Here is a 20,054-nt window from a genome sequence, read left to right as displayed (position 1 = left end):
ATATATGAATCTGCTCATAGTATACTTCCTAAGGGGAAGAGCTATGACCAACCACGAATACTAGAAACATCAGCGGATTGATTTGCCCCCCTGCAGTTAACTTACCATTAGAAAATGCAAGAGCTTCCTCAGTTTAAGATAAAGTGAATGAGAAATTCTAATATCAAAGCATATGAATGCCATGTCCTTCAAATTCTGTATTAGCCTGTTGCAGAAAAAAACACGAGCCAGCACTAGCAAATTTATGTGGCATAAACTTTCATGGGCTGAAGCTCGCTTCAGCAGAGCTACATAAAAGTGTTAATCCTCAAGAGGCATATATACAAACACCCAATTCAGGGTGGATTTGATTTAAATCAAACTGATTTAAATCACGATTTAAATCACGATTTAAATCACTAATAATAATAATAATAATTTTTATTTATACCCCGCCCTTCCCAGTCAAGACCGGGCTCAGGGCGGCTAACAACAAATAATATCAACACAATTATAAAAGAAACATTTCAGTTAAAACAACAGAATAATACAATGTTAAAATTCAATTTTAAAATTAAAAATCTACGAATAAGATAAAACCATTATAAATAAAACCTTAGGGGAGGGTAACCGTGGGGTCAGACTGCGTCAGTCCGAAGGCCAAACGAAACAGCTCTGTCTTGCAGGCCCTACGAAAAGATGACAAATCCCGCAGGGCCCTAGTCTCCTGGGACAGAGCGTTCCACCAGGTCGGGGCCAGTACTGAGAAGGCCCTGGTCCTGGTCGAGGCCAGCCTAGCCACCTTGTGACTCGGGATCTCCAATATGTTATTATTTGTGGACCGTAATGTCCTCTGTGGGTCATACCGGGAGAGGCGGTCCCGTAGGTACGAGGGTCCTAAGCCGCATAAGGCTTTAAAGGTCAAAACCAGCACCTTGAACCTGATCCTGTACTCCACCGGGAGCCAGTGTAGTTGGTAAAGCACTGGATGAATATGATCCCGCAGCCGGGACCCCGTAAGGAGCCTCGCCGCGGCATTCTGCACCCGCTGGAGTTTCTGGGTCAGTTTCAAGGGCAGCCCCGCGTAGAGCGAATTACAATAATCAAGCCTAGAGGTGACCATCGCATGGATCACTGTGGCTAGATCAGGTTGAGAGAGATAGGGGACCAACTGCTTAATGCGGCGGAGATGGAAAAATGCCACCTTGGCTGTGGTTGCAACCTGTGCCTCCATGGAAAGGGAGGCATCCAAGGTTACCCCCAAGCTCTTGACAGAAGGGGCTGACACTAATTGGGCCCCAGCGAAAGATGGAAGTTGGCCCCCCCCGCCCCATGTCATCCCGACCCAGCCAGAGGACCTCTGTCTTCGAAGGATTTAGCTTCAGCCGACTCCCACGTAGCCATCCAGCAACAGCTTCCAGGCACTTGATCAATGTGTCCGGGGCCGAGGCAGGACGGTCATCCATCAACAGATAAATCTGGGTGTCATCAGCATATTGATGACAACCCAGCCCAAAACTCCGGACAATCTGGGCAAGGGGGCGCATGAAGATATTAAAAAGCATTGGGGAAAGGATTGCACCTTGCGGGACTCCACACACCAAGGAGTGCCGCGGTGACAACCCCCTCCCTAGCGCCACCCTCTGTCCCCGACCTGAGATAAAGGAACGCAGCCATTGTTGGACTGTACCCTGAATCCCCACGTCGGCAAGGCGGTGGTCTAAAAGCTCATAATCGACCATGTCGAAGGCGGCTGACAGATCTAGAAGAATCAGCATCCCCGACCCGCCTTGATCCAGCTGTTTACGGAGGTCATCTGTTAGGGCGACCAGTGCTGTCTCGGTCCCGTGGCCGGGACGAAAGCCGGACTGGAATGGATCTAAAGCCAATGTTTCATCCAGAAACCTACCGAGCTGTTCGGCAACCGCTCTTTCAATTATCTTACCCAAGTATGGAAGATTTGAAACAGGGCGATAATTGGATAGATCTAGCGGATCTGACGATGCTTTCTTTAAGAGCGGACGCACCACTGCTTCCTTCAACTCCTCTGGGAAAGTCCCTGAACTGAGAGACAAGTTGATAATCTCAACCAGGGGGCCCCGTACCTCGTCTGGACACGCTCTAATCAGCCAGGACGGGCAGGGGTCTAGGGAGCAAGTGGTGGGCCTCCCAGCCTGGAGGAATCTGTCTACATCAGCGGGGAGTATGTGGTCGAAATGGTCCAATACTAAACTCGAAGACAGTCGAGGGGCCTCTAGTTCCGCTATTGTATCAAAATTGGCAGAAAGGTCACGGCGAAGTGTCAAGACTTTCTCCGCAAAAAAGCTCGCAAATGCCTCACAGCTATGGGTCGAATTAGTGCCTAAATTTGACTGATCCTCAAGGGTTGTTAGAGACCTGATTGTTCGAAAAAGTTGTGCCGGGCGAGAGCTAGCGGATGCGATGGAAGCTGAGAAGTAAGACTTCTTTGTGGCTTTCACCGCCATCTCGTAGGTTTTCATAAGCGACCTATAAGATGTTCTTGAGGCTCCGTCGCGAGTATGCCGCCATACTCGCTCAAGCCGTCTGAGGTCCCGCTTCATTTTCCGAAGTTCCTCGGTGAACCAAGGGGCCCTGTTTCGGCGGGGTTGCAGAGGGCGCTTAGGTGCGATCTCATCAATGGCCGCCAAGAGCCGGTTATTCCAGTTCTCGACCAGCTCATTTAACGAGCCACCAGGGGGAGCAGGGTCCCGTAAAGCCTGACGGAATCTATCAGGATCCATCAGCCTTCGCGGACGAGCCCAAATCGGCTCACCACCCAAGCGGGGCAGAGGCGGTAAGTCAATCCTGGCTTTCAGAGCGTAGTGATCAGACCATGGCACTTCCATAATTGGGGACATGATCACATCTATACCTGCACCAAAAATCAAATCCAGCGTGTGGCCTGCTTGGTGTGTGGGACCCAAAACAAACTGGGAGAGCCCTAATGTCGCCATGGAAGACACCAGGTCCGGAACCCGTGAGGAGGGGGTGGCATCAGCATGGATGTTGAAGTCCCCCAAAACCAATAAGTTAGGGAACTCCAAGGCCCAGCCGGCCACCACCTCCAACAGGTCCGACAGGGTGGCTGCTGGTGCGCTGGGTGGTCGGTACACCAGCCAGACAGCCAAGCCCTCCTTGGTGCCCCACACTAGGCCAACACATTCAATGCCGGTGATTGATGGTGATGGCAGAGCCCTGAAAGAGCAATCCTCCCGGATTAACAACGCCACCCCTCCCCCCCGACCCACAGTCCGTGACTGGTGGAGGACGGAGAACCCAGGGGGTGTTATTTCATGTAATGCAACTACTTCACCTTCACATACCCAGGTCTCCGTCACACAAGCCAGGTCAACCCCCAGTGAGATAAAAAAGTCTCGCATAGTGGCAGTTTTATTGCCTATGGACCTGGCATTGCACAACACCAGTGACGGAGGTGGATAATCCCTGCTCACCCTACCCTCGTCCCTCGGGATGGGGCGTAGATTGGAAGGGATTCGAGCATCACCACATCTCAAAACCCTTCGTCTGTGAAATCTACCCCCACCACCATACCTCCCTCGCCCATCGACAGTGGTGATCCCTAGCCCCGTGTCAGCGTCCTCCCCAAAGGAGTGATGTCCCTTCAATAACAGATCTGCCCTAGGCCCAGTCTCTTGAATAGGAAGGATATAATGATGATATGTAGAATCGGATGGACAGACATCTCCAATAGGTATAAGTATAGCCCCTCCCGCCACATCCCGGATTAAATTAAAGTGCACAGTTTGTCCATCAAGGCACCCGTCCCCTGGGTTCCTGTGTCAGTCTTCTGCCTGAATGGTTTCTAAAGTGCCAAGTTTGTCCACAAAGACTGAACCATTTCCAGGCCTAGGCTGCACCAGTTCAACTTGGTGTGTTGTCAATTTTGGTGTTGAAGGAAGTGTTGGGGGGCCCATTTCTTCCGGGGTCAGGTATTGACATGCCAACCACTCCTCATTAGATAGGGGCTTTGTTTTGTGATTGGCGTAATAATAATCCAAAGGGGCCGGAGGAGCTAGAAGGAAAATATGTTTTCTTAGGGCCGAGAGTTCATCGATCAGTGTATCCTGAGACTGCTGAAGTTGCTCTAGATTGGCCATCAGGCATTGCCCATTCTTTAGAATAAAATCATTTCCTTCCTTGCTAAATGATGTTTGGGGTTTGGGGGGCTTATTCTCATGGAGATGGGTTTTAACAGTGACTGGGTGTGGTGATTTAGGATTATCCTGGAGGCGGGTTTCATTTTTTGTAATGTCTGGCTGTGGTGACTTAGGATTTTCCACCTTGCTGGACTTGTTAATAGATATTTGAGTTTTGGGGAGCTTGACCTCCCGGGTGTAGGCTATAACTGTGTCTGATTGTGAAGACTTAAGATTTGCCATACTGCTAGACTCTGTAGAACCAATGTTGGATCTGCCAGACTTGTAGTTCTCTAAAACTGGTGAGGGAGCTCCAATGTTTTCAAAAAGGCGATTTATCCGCAGTCCAGACTTCAGGAATTTATCTCTGTTTGATAATACTTGCTTAACTGCCATCCAGTCTTTAAAAGTCACCACTGCCCTGCTGTATAACTTATCATTTGAGAGAAATGTTACCTTTCTAATATTGTCTAATCTCATAAAGCCCCCAATAGCAAGGTCAATTTTCGTCCGAAAGTTACTTTCCCTGTGGTTGTACATTAGGAAGTTTCTATTATTGTGTGGGATTGTAAAAACAAGTTTATGCTTGTTTAAAATTAAATTCCAGCCATTTTGGATTAATTTATCACACACCTTTTTGGATTGATTTGAATGGGCAATGATTCCTTCGGACATCTTATGTAAACTTGTTTGCTTAAGCGTCGAGGGGTCCTTTTGTTTTTCAGAGTTATCGCTTGGTAGCAGTGTAGGTTCTATACTGTTTTGTAGCACGGCCAGAGAGTGTTTTGTTGAAGAGCTTGGCTTTTGGACAGTTTTCTTCGTTATTGTGGAAGGGTTGTTTGTTATTGAGTCCTCCAGCAATTTGAAGAGCTTTGGGAAGTTCATTTTCCTGGTCTGGTAGTACAATTTTCCGGAGCGGCGGCCCATTTTGATATTCTTGGGCTTTTTCTTTTTTTGTACCTGTCGCTTTCTCTTTAAGGACAGTTTCCTGACCACAAGGGGACTTTCCTTCTGTCGAGGTGTAGAGGAGTTAATTTCCGTGACTTCAGTGCCTGACTGGCATTTATTATCATTGGATATATTATTATTTGATTCATGAGGTGGAGGCCTTTCTTGTCTCTTAATTAGTTCAATTAAGGTAGCAAGCAGGCTCAGGCTTTCTGATAGAAAGTTTTTTATCAGCTTCAGGTCTTTATTTATCTGTGAAGAATAGTTTCTAAACAAGTCTTCATACATCCCAGACAGAAGGTAAAAGTGGCTGTGCGTGAATTGTAATCCGATGTTGCCTTGCTGTTTATCCCATTCCTGTGAGGGAGGTGAACTGGGCACATTTAGTCCAGAATCAGGGTTTCCACTTAAAGGCCCCTGCTCCTGAGGTGGTTCATGATCTGAGTGGGCGACGAGGCTCTTATTTGCTAACGCTGCTTGTTGCAACTCCGTTGCCAGGTCTGTTTCAGCCACTTTATCATTTGGTGTTTCCTCCCACCTGTTCCAAGCATGATCCAAAGACCATTCGTGTGGGTGGGGGTCTACTGGGTTTTTTAATCCTTCCCCTTTTGATTGAAAAAAAGTTGGAATTTTGGTCTGCTTTTTTCTTAAAAGGCTTTCCTCAGGATATAGAGGTGATATACCCAGTTCCTTATAACACTGTCTTGTTAGAACCATAGCTGACTCAGAATGATATAGGCTAATTTAAGGAGTCCAGCGTTAGTCTGGGAAGCTATGGAGGCTATGGAACTGCGGAGGAGGAGAATTTACGAGCTCTTCAAACAACTCCCAGAGTCTTTCAAAGATCTTGTCGGAGTCTTGTTGGTGATAAGGGAAGGAGGTTGGTAATTATTTCTGCCCTGCACTTCTTTATCGGCGTATTTGTTAAAAGATGCTCTTACTCACATAAGCGGGACTCAGAGAGAACTTGCCTCGGCGCCATCTTGGAATAAGCAATGCTAGTCAGTAAGGCTTGATTTAAATCATAGTTTTCTACATAAAGACTAATTCTTGCTGGTATAACTTTAATATGCAAGTAGATGAAGATTTTTAGAATAACAACTTTTCATATTAGTTTTTTATCCCCAGTTTAATAGGTTAATCATTCATATTTGGACAATTTTACTGTTGTACTTAGGAAGGAGAAAAATAATCATTACCTTAATAATAACAATTTAAATAGATTTATTCAACTGAAACAATAACATTACAGCATATGTTATTTGCTTAAACAAACATCCATGTTTGTTAACTAATTTGGCTAAACAAAAACAAAATATATACAGTATATTTTAAGAAACTGTCAGTCCAGCCTACACATGAAAAACTTAAATACTGTCCACTCCAAACAATCAGAAAAATATTGTTTCTATTCTATTCACTGAACTTCTTGAAACTTAGCACTGAAGGGGTTGTTTCTGTATTCATAGGTTTGTAGAACAATAGGATTAAGGTTTTTTTCTCAACTCTGTTCATGTTATAACATTTTTGCTGTGAAGAAGAGGCATGTGATCTCTGTTGAGTCAAATTCAGTTTTGAGAACTGCAAAAGTAAACCAAGCATATGTGATAATATCTTGTAGGCAGAGAAACTGCCCAATAATCTTACAAAAACCTCTGGAAGAGCATGACATTGTGAATGGATTAATGGAACTTATTTACCCAAAAATTTAAACATATACTTTTACCCAAAAAATTAAACATTCTACATAATTAAAAAAACTAATCTTTATTTCATGATGGAATAACCTTTGGATGGTAATATATTTTCCTCAAAAAGCATTTTATTTAAAAAAATCCAATTTAAATTTTAAAAAATCATTGATTTTTATCCACCCTGACCCAATTATACATAAAGCACACACATGTGCAGATAGAAGAAATATGAAGGGAATGGGCTTGAGGGTGGCAGGCAATTGTTGTTACAAAACCAGTCCAAGAGGCCCAGCAATGTGTGTGTCACATTACTATGCAGAGCACAAAAACAAGATCCATTCAGAAGATTGCAGGAGAACTTCATTTGCAGATTTACAAATTACTATATGTGTTAATGTGAATTGAAGTTAATCATTGTAGCTGTGGTATAAGGGATTTTTTCAAGAATTGATTGTATTTGGTTTGAGCAACAGTTTGGAGGCAGAATTAAAGGGAATCAGACCCTGAAGTATAGCACTTGGGAAGCCACACCAAATTGGTCAGTGATGGCCAAAGTTGGCCCTCCGGCTGTTTTGGGACTACAACTCCCATCATCCATAGCTAACAGGACCAGTGGTCAGGGATTATGGGAAGTGTAGTCCCAAAACAGCTGGAGGGCCAAGTTTGGCCATCACTGGGCTATGTCATTGATTTGTATCTGAATTGGGTTATTTGGTATTAATATAATTTGGCGCATACTGGATTTCTGTAATTGAAAATTAATAAAATTTACTTTACAAAAAAGAAGATTGCAACCCACTCCCAACCAGTAATAAACTGGACCACAGCAAATAAGATTTTTTTATAAAAAAAATCTATACCTCTTGCAATTTCTTACTTTATTTTCTGCTATTTCTCTGATAAACATCCCCTCCCCCAACACACACCAAGGCATGTCTCGTTTGGCCATCATAGTGTCAAATTTACATCCAAATCAGTAGTTTCCCATGGGGACATCCTTTTAAAACAGCTAAGCCCCTTCTATGCATCATGGAAATTCTTTGACTGGAAGTACACAGCTTTTATGCTGTGATTTCTACACTATACTAAGGGCATGTGTCCCCCACCAGAGGTTGTGCTACTTCTGGGTAGTTTGTCCATCTTTGGTCCTCACACTGCACCCTTTCATGTGTGTCTGCTGTAAGCTGTTAGCATGTGACAGTGGCCACAACCCGGGAAACAGCTTTGACCAGCCAGCTAAACCAGGGCAGCCAGTGGGTCTCAAATCCATTGAGTTAGGGGCTTCCCCTTGCATGCGAAGACAGGCTCCAGTGGATGGGGTGGACAAGACCAATGGTGGGTTTCAATGGTCAAGGTGGTGGTTTTTGCATGCATTGTAGGGGGAAATGGGATGGGGGGACAGATGGGGCTCATCAACCTGGGAAGGCAGCCCACTTAGGAGAAGGAAAACTCTGATCCTAAACCTCCGGTGCCTTGTGGGAAATCTTCAGGAGAAGAAAAGCCTAAGGAGTAAACCCTAGACAAATGCAGAAGGGAGTCCCTAAGATGGTTGGCTGGTGCCTTGAACTCCTCCTTCCAGAAACTCCTGCAGCCCAACTTGAGCCAAATATATTATTCTGCTTTCCTTAGGACCACATTAGCAAGGCTGAAAGGGGGTCTTGTCCTCTGGGCAGCCCAGGACTTCAATACACACTGCCCAGGCTTGCACCCCAGGGAGGTCACTTTGGTGCTTGCTAACACAGCGCTTTACACACTCCGATGTCTCTCAAGACAGATGGATGCCTATAACTAAGGGCATGTTCACTTACCACTTACCAATCTGCTCCCACTGAAAGTTTTTTTAAGTCACATTCACATGGCATCTTGCTCAAGCCAGCTTCAATCTAACTAAAAAACTGGATGCAGAAGAAGTGGTTAATGTGAACAAATCCCAAAACCCATCATACATGCACAGGTGAGCAACTTGCACAGGTGACAAAATAGGAGTTTGGGAGGGCAGATGTTGCAGGGGCAGAGAAACCAAAAAGTTATCGCGAAATAATATTGGGGAACACTGGGTATTAAGAGTGCTAACATAAATCATATACCCCGGTTTCCCAGTGGCCCTTCAAAGTACGCTTCACGCAGAGTTTATAGAAAAACAAAATATGCAAACAGAAGTTGACTTGGCTAAAATACACCACCAAGAGTTTAAAGACCAACCTAGCATGAAACCCCTGACTAGCAGTATACCGTTTAAAGTATACAGAAGAAAAAGAAAAGGTTGGCCTTCTTTAACAGAAAAACAAACTGACTCGAAAGAGACTTTAAACTAAAGATAAACGCGCTCTCTCCCAGCAACTTTACATACCCATATTCCAAACCTCCCACACAACTACCACACAAAATGCTTTCCAACAGAGCCTTATATACATGGAGTACAGCCCACGCCTGTGAGCAATTAAACAGAAATTACCGGCACCTGTTTTTCTTAAACACAGTATTGGCATTAGACTGGCTCAAAAGCAACTTTGATTATTCAAAAAACCCAACAAAAGTTCATGTCTGTTGGGTGAAGACAACTCCCCCCCCCAAAAAAAATGTTAACAACGCTGTGAAATGCAGTTTGAAACACAGAAGGGGTGCATGTTTGACCTTGCAGAGGGCCTTCTCAGTAGTGGTGCCCGCCCTGTGGAATGCCCTCCCATCAGATGTCAAAGAGATAAACAACTACCTGACATTTAGAAAACATCTGAAGGCAGCCCTGTTTAGGGAAGTTTTTAATGTGTGATATTTTAATGTATCTTAATCTCTGTTGGAAACCGCCCAGAGTGGCTGGGCAAACCCAACCGGATGGGCGGGGTACAAATAAATATATTATTATTATTATTATTATTATTATTATTATTATTATTATTATTATTATGTGAACATACCCCCAAACAGAAGCTTTGGGCTGGAATCAATCCAGTCTACTGATATCAGAAAAGACCGGATGGGGAGTCTGTAGCTTTGACTATAGATGTTAAATAGGCTAGTACACCATAATGTTGCTAGCAGCTCTTACATCACCAAACATACACAGAAAGTTCAAAGTTTTAAAACTAACTTTATCAGCCCATCTTCCAGGTAAACATCTGCATAGAAGGAGTGGTCATCATTAATAATCCGTCCACCTTTAATGAGCAGGCGTTCACTCTGAAGGGGGGAAAGGAGAAAAAGAATTAGGTCTAATAGCTTACTTAAAAAACATGTACAGTACCGGTAGTTAACCATCAACAGCACATGGTCTTAAGACAAGTGCAGTATGATCTTCATGTACAATATCACTGCTGTACTTCCTAGATTAGGATAGCTGTTCTCAGGTCACATTTCCTGGGTGGAAAACTACATCATTGCTACTTAAAGTCAACTTCTTTACATCTAAACACTCCAAAGTTTTAACCACCTAATGTGTCTCTGGTAACTTGTGAGAAATAAATTCTGAAATGTTCAACATTATTTCCAACCAAGCATATACCAACACAATTAGCACCCCTTTCTCAACACCAAAGTGTGCCAGGAGCCTTTACAGACTGGCTTTTTTAGCAGGACCAGCACCAGTTTATCACCAAAGGAGATATAGTGCAGAGCAGGGCTGTGGGGGTTGTATGATGGTGGGTGGCCCTGACTAAATCCTCTTCTTGGCCCAATTCCACCTTCAAGCTAACACTTATTTTTTTATTCCAGAAAACATTCTCCCAGTACACATCTTTTAGAACCCATTACCAAACCCAAAAGTGGCCAGTATATTTGCTGAATGTATTAATTTTTCTTATTCTGTATCCAAGAGGTATGACCCCCTAGCCTCTGCAATGGATGCTTCTGACAAATAGGTGATTATAAGACACCATGTTTTCCTTTAATAGTGAAAAACTCCTGGTCAGTTAAAAACATTTCTTTGATATCCTTTTTATTTTCCAAAAGTTAGTTTGGTCAGAGGGGCTATTTATAGAGTCTACTACATTTTTCCGACTGACTGTCCATCCAGAAACACTTTCAGTATTTGATTATTATGAGTTTTCAACCAGGTTATGTGTGAGCATCTCTACAACAGATAATCCTGTCCTGCAAATACTTTTTTTTTCTTCCTGAATTTTGTTACTGGGAGTTCAAATAGGCAAGATAAGCTTTGCAATCACTGAGTTGCTAAATCAAAGTACAACTCTCTGCAAGAATTTGGCTCCAATTTGTAACTGGGCAACAACAAAAAATTCCAGCACACCTTTAAACTTAAAATAAGTCTTGATCATTTTGCTTATAATGTGTGCTAGAAATATGGTATGTTAACAAGTTTCGTGTATTTACATTTAGCATTGGACATGATAAAGGGCCTCTGTTTAAATTTTCAGATACTGATGAAGCTAACCATTATAAGAAAGCTATATGAATTTGTTGGTTCTATTCTAAAACGGGTAATATAAACAGTTCATCTAATTGTCCTGTATGAGTTAGCCTTTCCCCTGAAGAACGCCAACCACCCTGTGGTTCAAAATAAACCTCATACTTAATAAATAGGAATATACCCACAGATGTGTGTTGTAATGTAGCTTTTGAAGGTGCGGGGAACCTGGCAGGAAAAATAGGGCAACTCTGTTTCCCTGACTCCTAGACTGCAGCAGCAGAGAAGCAGTAGTGAAGGCTGAGGAGCAGTTAAACTCAGAGAGTCCACAAGCTTTGGCCAGGCTGGGTGGCGCAGGGCGCCAGGGCGCATGGCCGCCAAGGGGGCGCTGTGCAGCTGCGCCTGCGGCAGCCACGCTTCACACAGCACCCGCCCGCCTGCCGCGCAGCTGTGCTCACGGCAGCTGTGCTGCGGCCGCCCACCCGCCCACTGCACTGGGAAACGGGGCGGGGGGCACCGGAAGCATCCGTCGCACCACGGCGCCAGATATACTTAAGACGGCCCTGACAGTGTGGGCACCCAGGGACCCTCCAGATCAGGCATCCCCAAACTTTGGCCCTCCAGATGTTTTGGACTACAATTCCCATCTTCACCGACCACTGGTCCTGTTTGCTAGGGATCATGGGAGTTGTAGGCCAAAACATCTGGAGGGCTGCAGTTTGGGGATGCCTGCTCCAGATGATCTTGGACTTCTCACTGGTGTAACACCTTGGTTCCTGGACCTGCTCCTGCATCTTGACTGGCTGTCTAGTGTGCAGAGTTTTAGCTGGTGAAGGCTTTCTTGACACAGAAATAAACAGCAGGGGAAAGTTTGCCGACTAAAAGCTTGTGCATTAAAAAGACATGAGCAGGTGCATTAAAATAAACCAAGCTGCTCCAGTGACCCTGCCTTTCCCCCTGTGATTCAAATTCACATGTTTTATCAAGAGGATGTGATTAGAACCTCTTCATTTGTCTCACCTCTCTTTCCACCTAATTGGTTTGTTCAAAATAATTATTCAAATGCTGTTTTTCTGTCAGTGAAAAGTAACTGTCATATAAACAGTTGGTATTCTTTTGAGTGGCTGCTAGGAGTTAGCACTAACCCGGTTCCCTGCTCTATACTGTATTCACTCCTTCTGGTGCCTGGGGGGGGGGTCATCTCCAAAAGCCCCACAAGGAACGAGTCTGTTCAATGGCCACAAAATGCCAAATGTCTGTTGGGGGCAAGAGGGGGAGGGTTGAAATATTGCCCAGTTTGGTGCTGGTGGGGTTGAATGTCCTCCAAATACTGAAAATTGCTGCCTTAATATTGCTGGACAGTTCTAATATTCTTGAATCTTCCTTATGCAATTAAGCTCCTGGCAACTTGTTGGACTAACTCCTAATCAAATTTGTCCCTGGACCCAACTTATCCCTTACTTAATGTTGTGATCAGGGTTGCAATCAAGAATTTCACCTAACATGCAATTTGAAACAAGTTTGGAGGTTCTTCAGATTTCAGAGGGGAAACTTATCAATGTTTTGGGGAAACAGACAATCCACACATCAGCACATTAAAACCAGTTACTGCCACAAGGAAATTTAAAGCAAACGTTAAGGTTTTTTCTTAAGCTATAAATCTGAGAAGTTTTAATGAAACATGGAGAAGTCTAGCAAGATCCTTAACAAAATAGAAAAATTCCTTCAGTAGCACCTTAAAGACCAACTAAGTTTATATTTTGGTATGAGCTTTCGTGTGCATGCACACTTCTTCACATACCACACATGCACACGAAAGCTCATACCAAAATATAAACTTAGTTGGTCTTTAAGGTGCTACTGAAGGAATTTTTTTATTTTGCTTCGACTCAGACCAACACGGCTACCTACCTGTAACTTAACAAAATAGGTTTGCACAACCCTGTGTGTCTGGATAAACAGGCAGAGTCTCAAGGAGAAACAAGTACTATACATTCTTTATTGCTTAAAATAAAAACTGTGAAGCGCCCTGAGACCTGCAGGTATAGGGCGGTATATAAATTTTATAATAATATCCGGATGGATTCCTGGTTGCTCCCAGAAATACAGTACCTGGATTTTCAGAGGGAAACTTGTGGGCAGCCACAGCTTCTCCGTTTCCATTTCCACGTGGTGCTACAGCGACATCGCGCTGTATCACACATCCCTGTTTCTATCGGGGAATAGCAGGCCCTACACAATGCGCCGCCTCCCACCCTAGAGCAGCAGGCAGCCTTTTGTGTGTCTGCAAAGGGCACTTCAGAATTTCCTATGCCGCAGAATTTCTTCCTTCTCTGTGTTGTCCTTTAAAAGAAATCCAAACATGCGACCCTAATCACACTTACAGGGAGTGAGTCCCATTGATTGAACACAATGGGAATGACTTCCAAGTAAGCATGTGGCAGGATTATGCCGCGCAGCAGGAGCGCTCCCGCCCACCTTTTGACAGCCTCGTGGCGCTCCGTGGGAATCCGCCGAGGCCTGCGCCGGCGCTGCGCGAGGAAGCACATAGCTCCCGTTTTCCTTTATCGATGATGACTCCAGCCCGCCGGGGGTGGGCACAGAAGGAAGCGCCCCAAATGCCTTTTGCAGGGGGTGATGTCGGGCTGGCTGCTTCGGAAAACCAAGGGCGCCTCCACGATGGACAATCCAAGCTCCCTCGGAGCTCTTAGCCGCGCTGCTTCTATCATTAAGGCCACTTTGGAAACCCCGCCGTCGTGGGATCCTATTCGGGAGACACACACTCCACCCCGCCCCGCCCCCAGGCCCGGCAGGTGCTCAGCCTCGCGGGGGCGGCTTGCCCTCTTGCCCGGGCGCCCTGCACGCGCGCGCCCGGCTCCCCGCGCTCTTTTGTTCTGCTTCGCCCGCCTGGCTCCGCGCCTCTGCAGCCAGGAAGGGGCGCTGCTGTCCCGTCGCGTCCCTAGAGCCCGCCCGCCCTCTCCACGCCGAGCCCTCAGGGCTCGCTCAAGCGGCGGCGGCACACGCGGCGTTGGCCCCCAAGTGACTACCTACCTAGCCCCCCCGCCCCCCAGCGGACAAAGGGAAGCTGCCGCGCGCGGAGTTGGCCGCGCCTGCGCTGCTCACCGTGATGCGCGGGATGCTCTTTTTGCCTTGGTGGCCAGACATGCCGCCGGCTGCGGAGAGGGGCGCGCCCGGCGGCGGCACAACAAAGCGCAGCGGCCCCGGCCGAGGAATCGCCAGGCAGGCAGGCGGGGAGGGGCGCGGCGGATCGACTGAGCGGCTCCCCCCGCGGGACTGGAGGAGGACGAGCTCCGTCTAGAGGCGGCTGCGGTGGCTGCAGGTGCCCGGGTCCGCTTCACCACCCAGGAAGCGCTTCCTCGGACCCGGCCTGCCTCTCGCGCCGGAAAACGCCGCCTCCCGCTCGGCCCCCGGCCGGCGAAAAGGGCCCCTCGGACCCGCCGCCTCTGCTCTCCTGGCGCGCCGCCTTTCCAGGAGGGAGCGCGCCAGGCCCGCGCCTTCCCTCCGCCTTCCCCGGGAGGGCATGGCCGAGAGTGGGCGCTGCCATTGTGTCCCAGCCACGAAAGAGTCCTGGCAGGTGTAGGACGGCGCCCGCCCAGAATTCTTCCGCTGCTCGTTCTGGCTGCAGAAAGGGGGAAATGGTCAGGGCCGGCTCAAGACATGGGGGCCCCTGAGGCGAACCCCAAAATGGCGCCTCCCCCCCCCCCAGGGAAGAAGAGCTGCCCGAAGAGCTTCATCAGGAACAAGCGGGGGAGCGGGAGAAAAGAAAGATCAACTTCAGGATCTGCTAGATCTGACTTAGGGGTGGGCCAGCCCTGAAAGGTGTGGAAGAGGCTGGTGATATTATTCTCTTCTATCATCATCACCCGATATTGTTCTGGGGTGCTTCACATCCCTGCGAAACCAGTTTGACCAGACATTAGACTGGAGGGGAAATCAGAGGCAGATATGCCCCCTTCAACCCTCTTCAACTGTCTCTAGGGGCATCCGAAGGAACAGGACAGCCTCCCGCCTTTTCAGCTAAAAGATAACTAAACAGGCCATCCTCTGTCTGCAAGAGCTTTTAAGCTGCCCTTTTGAACACACAGAACCAAGTTACTGGAATGCATATACGGTACCAGTACTGTACACACAAATAAAATTTGTTATAACTATAATAACCAAGTAAACCAGCACATGTTTTCTGCAAAACCACATTTCAAATTATGGGCCACAACAATGGAGCTGAGGAGACACATGTAGGGCATACATGTAGCTAGCGTGTATGTGTCATGATGGTTGCAGCTAAACATCAGTTGAGGACTGCTTCTCTATGACTTTTCTAGCAATACGGTATGATGCTCACTGATGACAATTTCATGCTATAGGAGGGAGACAAACTCTCTCCCATGCCATTCATTCACTTCTTAAAACACAGTTCTGTAATATCCAGCTTCAAGACATATCTGAAAATTAGTATTTTGGCCGCAGTATTAACTCAGTTCACTTTTTATTCCTCCCATATTTTAATAGCACCAGTTTGGTTATCTTAAATCTAGAACCCTGATTTTTCTAGAGTTCTAAATCAGGAGAGGTAAGCATATATGGATGGAGTAGAGTCCTGCTCCTGAAATTATTGCTCCAACTTGTGGAAGGCAACAAGGGGTCAGAACTACGGTAACATGCCCATCCCTGCTTTCCCTTACAGCCTGAGGGATGTGGAATGCCCAGAATTACATTCTTTATTATCCTACGCAAAGGATTGTATCCAGTGCTAGGCCTACTCAGACTAGACCCATTCAAGTTGGTGGACATGATTAATTTAGGTCCATTAATTTCAGTGGGTCTGTAATATTGGGAAGAACAGATCCTGGATATTTAGATGGTGGATCATGGTGCATGGCAATGGCAGGCAAGTCCAACCAGCCTATTTGGTGAGCAGATTATGGGATGTTTGGACTGTTATAAACTTGGCTAACTGCAGTCACAATGGGTTCCAGTAGGGATAGCGGGAAACATCTTTCCCTTTGATTTCCCACTTGCCAAGAAGAACAAATTGTGGGCTTGAAAAAGTGATACATTTCTGAAGGCTTCAATATCTGTAAGAATTCCAATACAGTAATGACCTTGCTCAAAAGGTTTTGCTAGAATTTTACAGTCTTCCCTTGCCAGTGCTCATTGCAATGCACAGCTGAAGACATACAGATGTCAGCAGGTCACAAATCACTAGCAAGTTTTCTTGTACAATAATAAAACAATGCCATTATTTCAATAGCTTCCATTTCTAATCAAATCCTTGAAAGACACTTGATTTTTCATTTGGGGGAGGAGATAACTGTAAATATCTGGATATATACGAATGATAGTAGGGTATGTGAACTAACCTTCCCAAGTCTTGCATGCCATGACAACTAAAAGCTAGATGTTCTTCCTTAACAAAAGGTTACTGGGCAGCCAATCAAGATGGGTTTCTTGATCAGCTCATTAGTTGTTGTCCCCCTTTAACCCCCATAACCAAAATTGACTGAGTGTTTCGATGCTCCAGTGACTCCAAATAGAAATTAGCTAACTGCTCAGCTATTCTGAAAGAAAGGTTGAGCAGAGCGCAGAGAAGCCATTGCCCATTGATGAGCTCAGAAAAGCTGGAACTGGACAACCAGAACTCCAGATGAAAACTGTCTGACTTTACAGAATTCAAAACTTCTTGAATTTGCAGGGCCTGCAACTGCTTGAGCTACTCCCTAAACTGTTAGCCACAGAGGTAAGATACAGAGCTTTAAAAGAGACAGTTCCCTAACACACATGTATGGCAGCGGTGCAGGCATAAGTTGATGTAAGCAAACAAGGGAAAAGAAACTGATACTGACACATTTCAGTCATAGGGCATTCATATTCAGAGCATTTGCAAAGGAGTTCTTAGTACCTGGCTGCCCTAGCTGAGCAGCCTCCACTGAATAGCTTTCTTCCAGAATTGCAAAGGAAGGGGAGTGTTGGCTATCCTTGGCTGTTGGCATCCTATCTTGAGAGAGAATGGACTGCAGCTCCGCGGGTGAAGTCAAAACCCTGCATTAGCAGCAGGGAAGCGTCCTCCCAGTGATACAAGCCTGGGCAGTGTGTGTAGGGAGGTCCTGGGCTGTCCAGGTGGCAAGATCCCCCTCTGGACCTCTCTGATGTGGTCCATCATTACGATATGGCTGTTTTGTATTAGTGGGCACTGTGGGTATTATTGAATTTGCATTTTAAATTGCTTTGACTGTCACTCAGAGATCTTTGGTTATGAGAGGACAGCTAGATAGAGAAGCAAATAAAATCAGATTTCAGCGGGGACACACTTTTTGCAGTATATTCATGACATGCTAGCTAAAGGCCAGGTTACATTTGATGAGCGAGAGAGCGCGCGATGACCGCATTTCCCACTGCATTCCTCCTCTAGAGACATTATTTGCCCCAGAGAACTAAACTGCAGACCCGGAGAACCCAGCCCGCCGCTCTCCGCTGTCCTTCTCGGGCGCTGCCTTCGAGGCAGATCCTCCTGGCCTTCGAGCGCAAAGGCAGGCCGTTGGGTTGGGCTGGCTGCTGCCGGCGCTGCCAGGCCTCGTGCGGGTCTCCTCCCCAATTCCGCGAGCGAGAAAGCCGCAGCGAGCCCTGCAGGGGGAGCCGCGACGAGGGCGGGAGGTGTGGAGCGGCGACGAGGCCGGGCGGCGCCTCCTCGGGCCTGGGGAGCCCCGCGCTTACCTTGCCATTGTCGGCGCTCCGCAGCAGCTCCTTGCCGGGAGGGTAGCGGATCTCCACGCCGGAAGCCCGGGCCTCCCTGTCGCCACTGGGCGAGCTGACCACGGAGCCTGAGATCTCGCTGACGTCGCTGGCCGTCTCGCTGTAGTTGTCGCCGCCGGCGCCGTCGAGCAGGTCGTGGCGGCTGCCGCTGCGCGGGGTGCGCGAGCCCTTGCGGCCCACGCTGTAGGCGTCGAAGTCGATGGTCTTGTTCTCGTAGGCGCCCTCGACCGAGGCGAACATGCCGCCGTACTTCTGCCGGGGCGTCTGCGCCGTGGTGCCCGGCCGGGCCAGGTAAACGGGCAGGTCGTCCTCCGTGTTCCATATCCTCTTCCTCTCGGCCATCCTCTCGCCCAGCAAGCGCACCAAGGGGCGAGGGCCGCACGCACGGCCCGCGGGGCCCTTCGCGCCTTCCCAGGAGAAGCCGCCCGCCTCCCGAGCGTTTCTCTCCCCCTACCCGGGACCGACACTCGCCCGCTCGCCCGGAACACGTGAAATAAAGTACAAAGGACGAGGCGGCGGGGAGGGGGCTGGAGAAGCCGCGGACGAATGGGAAGAGGCGAGCCGAGGCGGCGTCGGCGTCAGCAGGGATTGCAGCGACGCAGCCCGGCCCGGATCGGAGACGGAAGGTCGCGCGCAGAAGCGCACGCCGAGGGCCGCGCAGCCGGACGCCGGGGTCCCCAACCCTCGGCGTCTGTCTCTCCGGGGGAGTGGCTTTCCGGAGCGCCAAGGCGAGGCAACAGGGAGGCGGCGCAGCCTGTGCGCAGAGGCCCGGCGAGGCCGGCGCGCCTACAGCCTCCAAGCGGCTGCCAGGCTCCAGGGAGCGGCAGAGGCGGCGCGGCAGCGACCGCTTCTTGTCCCGCTGCGGCTGCTCCGGGCAGGAGGGCCTGGCTCGCCGTGGGGAGGAAGGGCGAATGAGGCCGGGGGTCGCCGGGAGGGGGCGGTGTCGGCCCAGCCCCGCCCCTGCGCGCCAAGGGAGCTGTCCGTTCAGCACCACGGAGCAGCCGCAGCAGGCGCAGGCAGGGGAGCGAAGCGGCGGCAGAGAAAGATCTCTCTGGGTTGCCCAAAGGCAAAGGCGCGCTTCGGGGGTGGGCAGCTTGGCCCCCACCAAGGGCGCAAAAGTCACGCCTCTGCAGTCCGGCTCGCAGTGGCTGGCAGCCCGCGGTCTCTCCGCGTCCCCCAGGCCGCTCCTCCGCTCTTCTATTAGAAGTGTTATCAGAACGCCCAGTAGGGCTTGGAGGGGAGAAAGACGGAGAGAGCCTGCGAGAGTTGCAGGATGAAAGAGGGGGGCAACGGAGGAGGGAGGGAGGAGGAGGCAGAAGGGAAAGCAACCAGCGCTGGAAGGAAGGCAGACGGACTGATCGAGAAGAAAGCGGGGAGGCAAGGCAGAGTAGACCCGACGTTGATGGCCCCGCGACCATGGGTGCCAGGGGCCATGGGTGCCATGCAGCGTGCATGGCTTTGACACCGAAATTTGTGGGTGCCCAGCCCCTTCATGGGGAATGTTGTGGGTGCTCGGGCACCCAGGGCCCCAGGGCGCTGGCACCTATGCTGCAGAGGAAGTCACTAGCGGAGAACAAGACGCGAACTGTTCGAGTTTCTGGTCTATGCTCTCCCGGCTTTGGAGGCACGGATACAGATTCTTGCCAATCTGCTTTCTAAACGTGACTATTGACAGTTTTCCAGACTGTATTCCGCAGTCAGAGCTACCGGTAGCTTCGGGTAGGTGGGAATAGCCAATTTTCTTTCAGGTCTTGATAACCATGCAAAAAATGCAGGCATGTGGAAGCAACAAAAATGAGGGTCAAAACGATGTCTTCAAATATTAAATTATTAGTATCTGTTGAAAAATTACTTCATGTCAGCCATTCTTTTGTATTCACAGCAGAAACCAATGCATGCTTACTCATAAGTCAATCTCATTATGTTCAGTGGCGTTGCAACGGGGGGGGGGGGCGGTGCACTCCCGGTGCCACGTCTCTGGGGTGACAAGGCGGTGCCCCACCGAGGCGGCGCAAGAAGCCATCATGCACGCTACATAGCGACACCCCGCCCCTGGGTGCACATCATGTTTGCCACTCTGGGTGGCAGCTTCCTCCACCACTGGGGCTTAGCTGCCTTCCCAGG

General features: G+C 48.3%; 1 protein-coding gene across 2 annotated transcripts in view; it reads right to left on the bottom strand.

The window, feature by feature from the left end:
- The window catches only part of CRMP1 (collapsin response mediator protein 1), a 40,204-nt gene extending 20,437 nt beyond the window's left edge, over nt 1-19,767 (bottom strand). The window contains exons 1-2 of one of the 2 annotated variants that reach the window (XM_035112043.3): nt 17,892-19,767; nt 9,888-9,976 (exon numbers count right to left, since the gene is read on the bottom strand). In XM_035112043.3, coding sequence (XP_034967934.3) covers nt 9,888-9,976; nt 17,892-18,272 — 470 coding nt within the window. In that variant the 5' untranslated portion in view covers nt 18,273-19,767. Of the gene's footprint in view, nt 1-9,887; nt 9,977-14,282; nt 14,608-17,891 lie in introns of those variants that run through there. The other variant, XM_088660843.1, reaches the window with a different exon arrangement.
- Nucleotides 19,768-20,054: the final 287 nt, after the last annotated feature.

Source organism: Zootoca vivipara, chromosome Z1 (assembly GCF_965207765.1).
Source record: "Zootoca vivipara chromosome Z1, rZooViv2.hap1.1, whole genome shotgun sequence".
NCBI lineage: Eukaryota > Metazoa > Chordata > Lepidosauria > Squamata > Lacertidae > Zootoca > Zootoca vivipara.
This window is presented reverse-complemented; position numbering and strand designations above follow the sequence as displayed.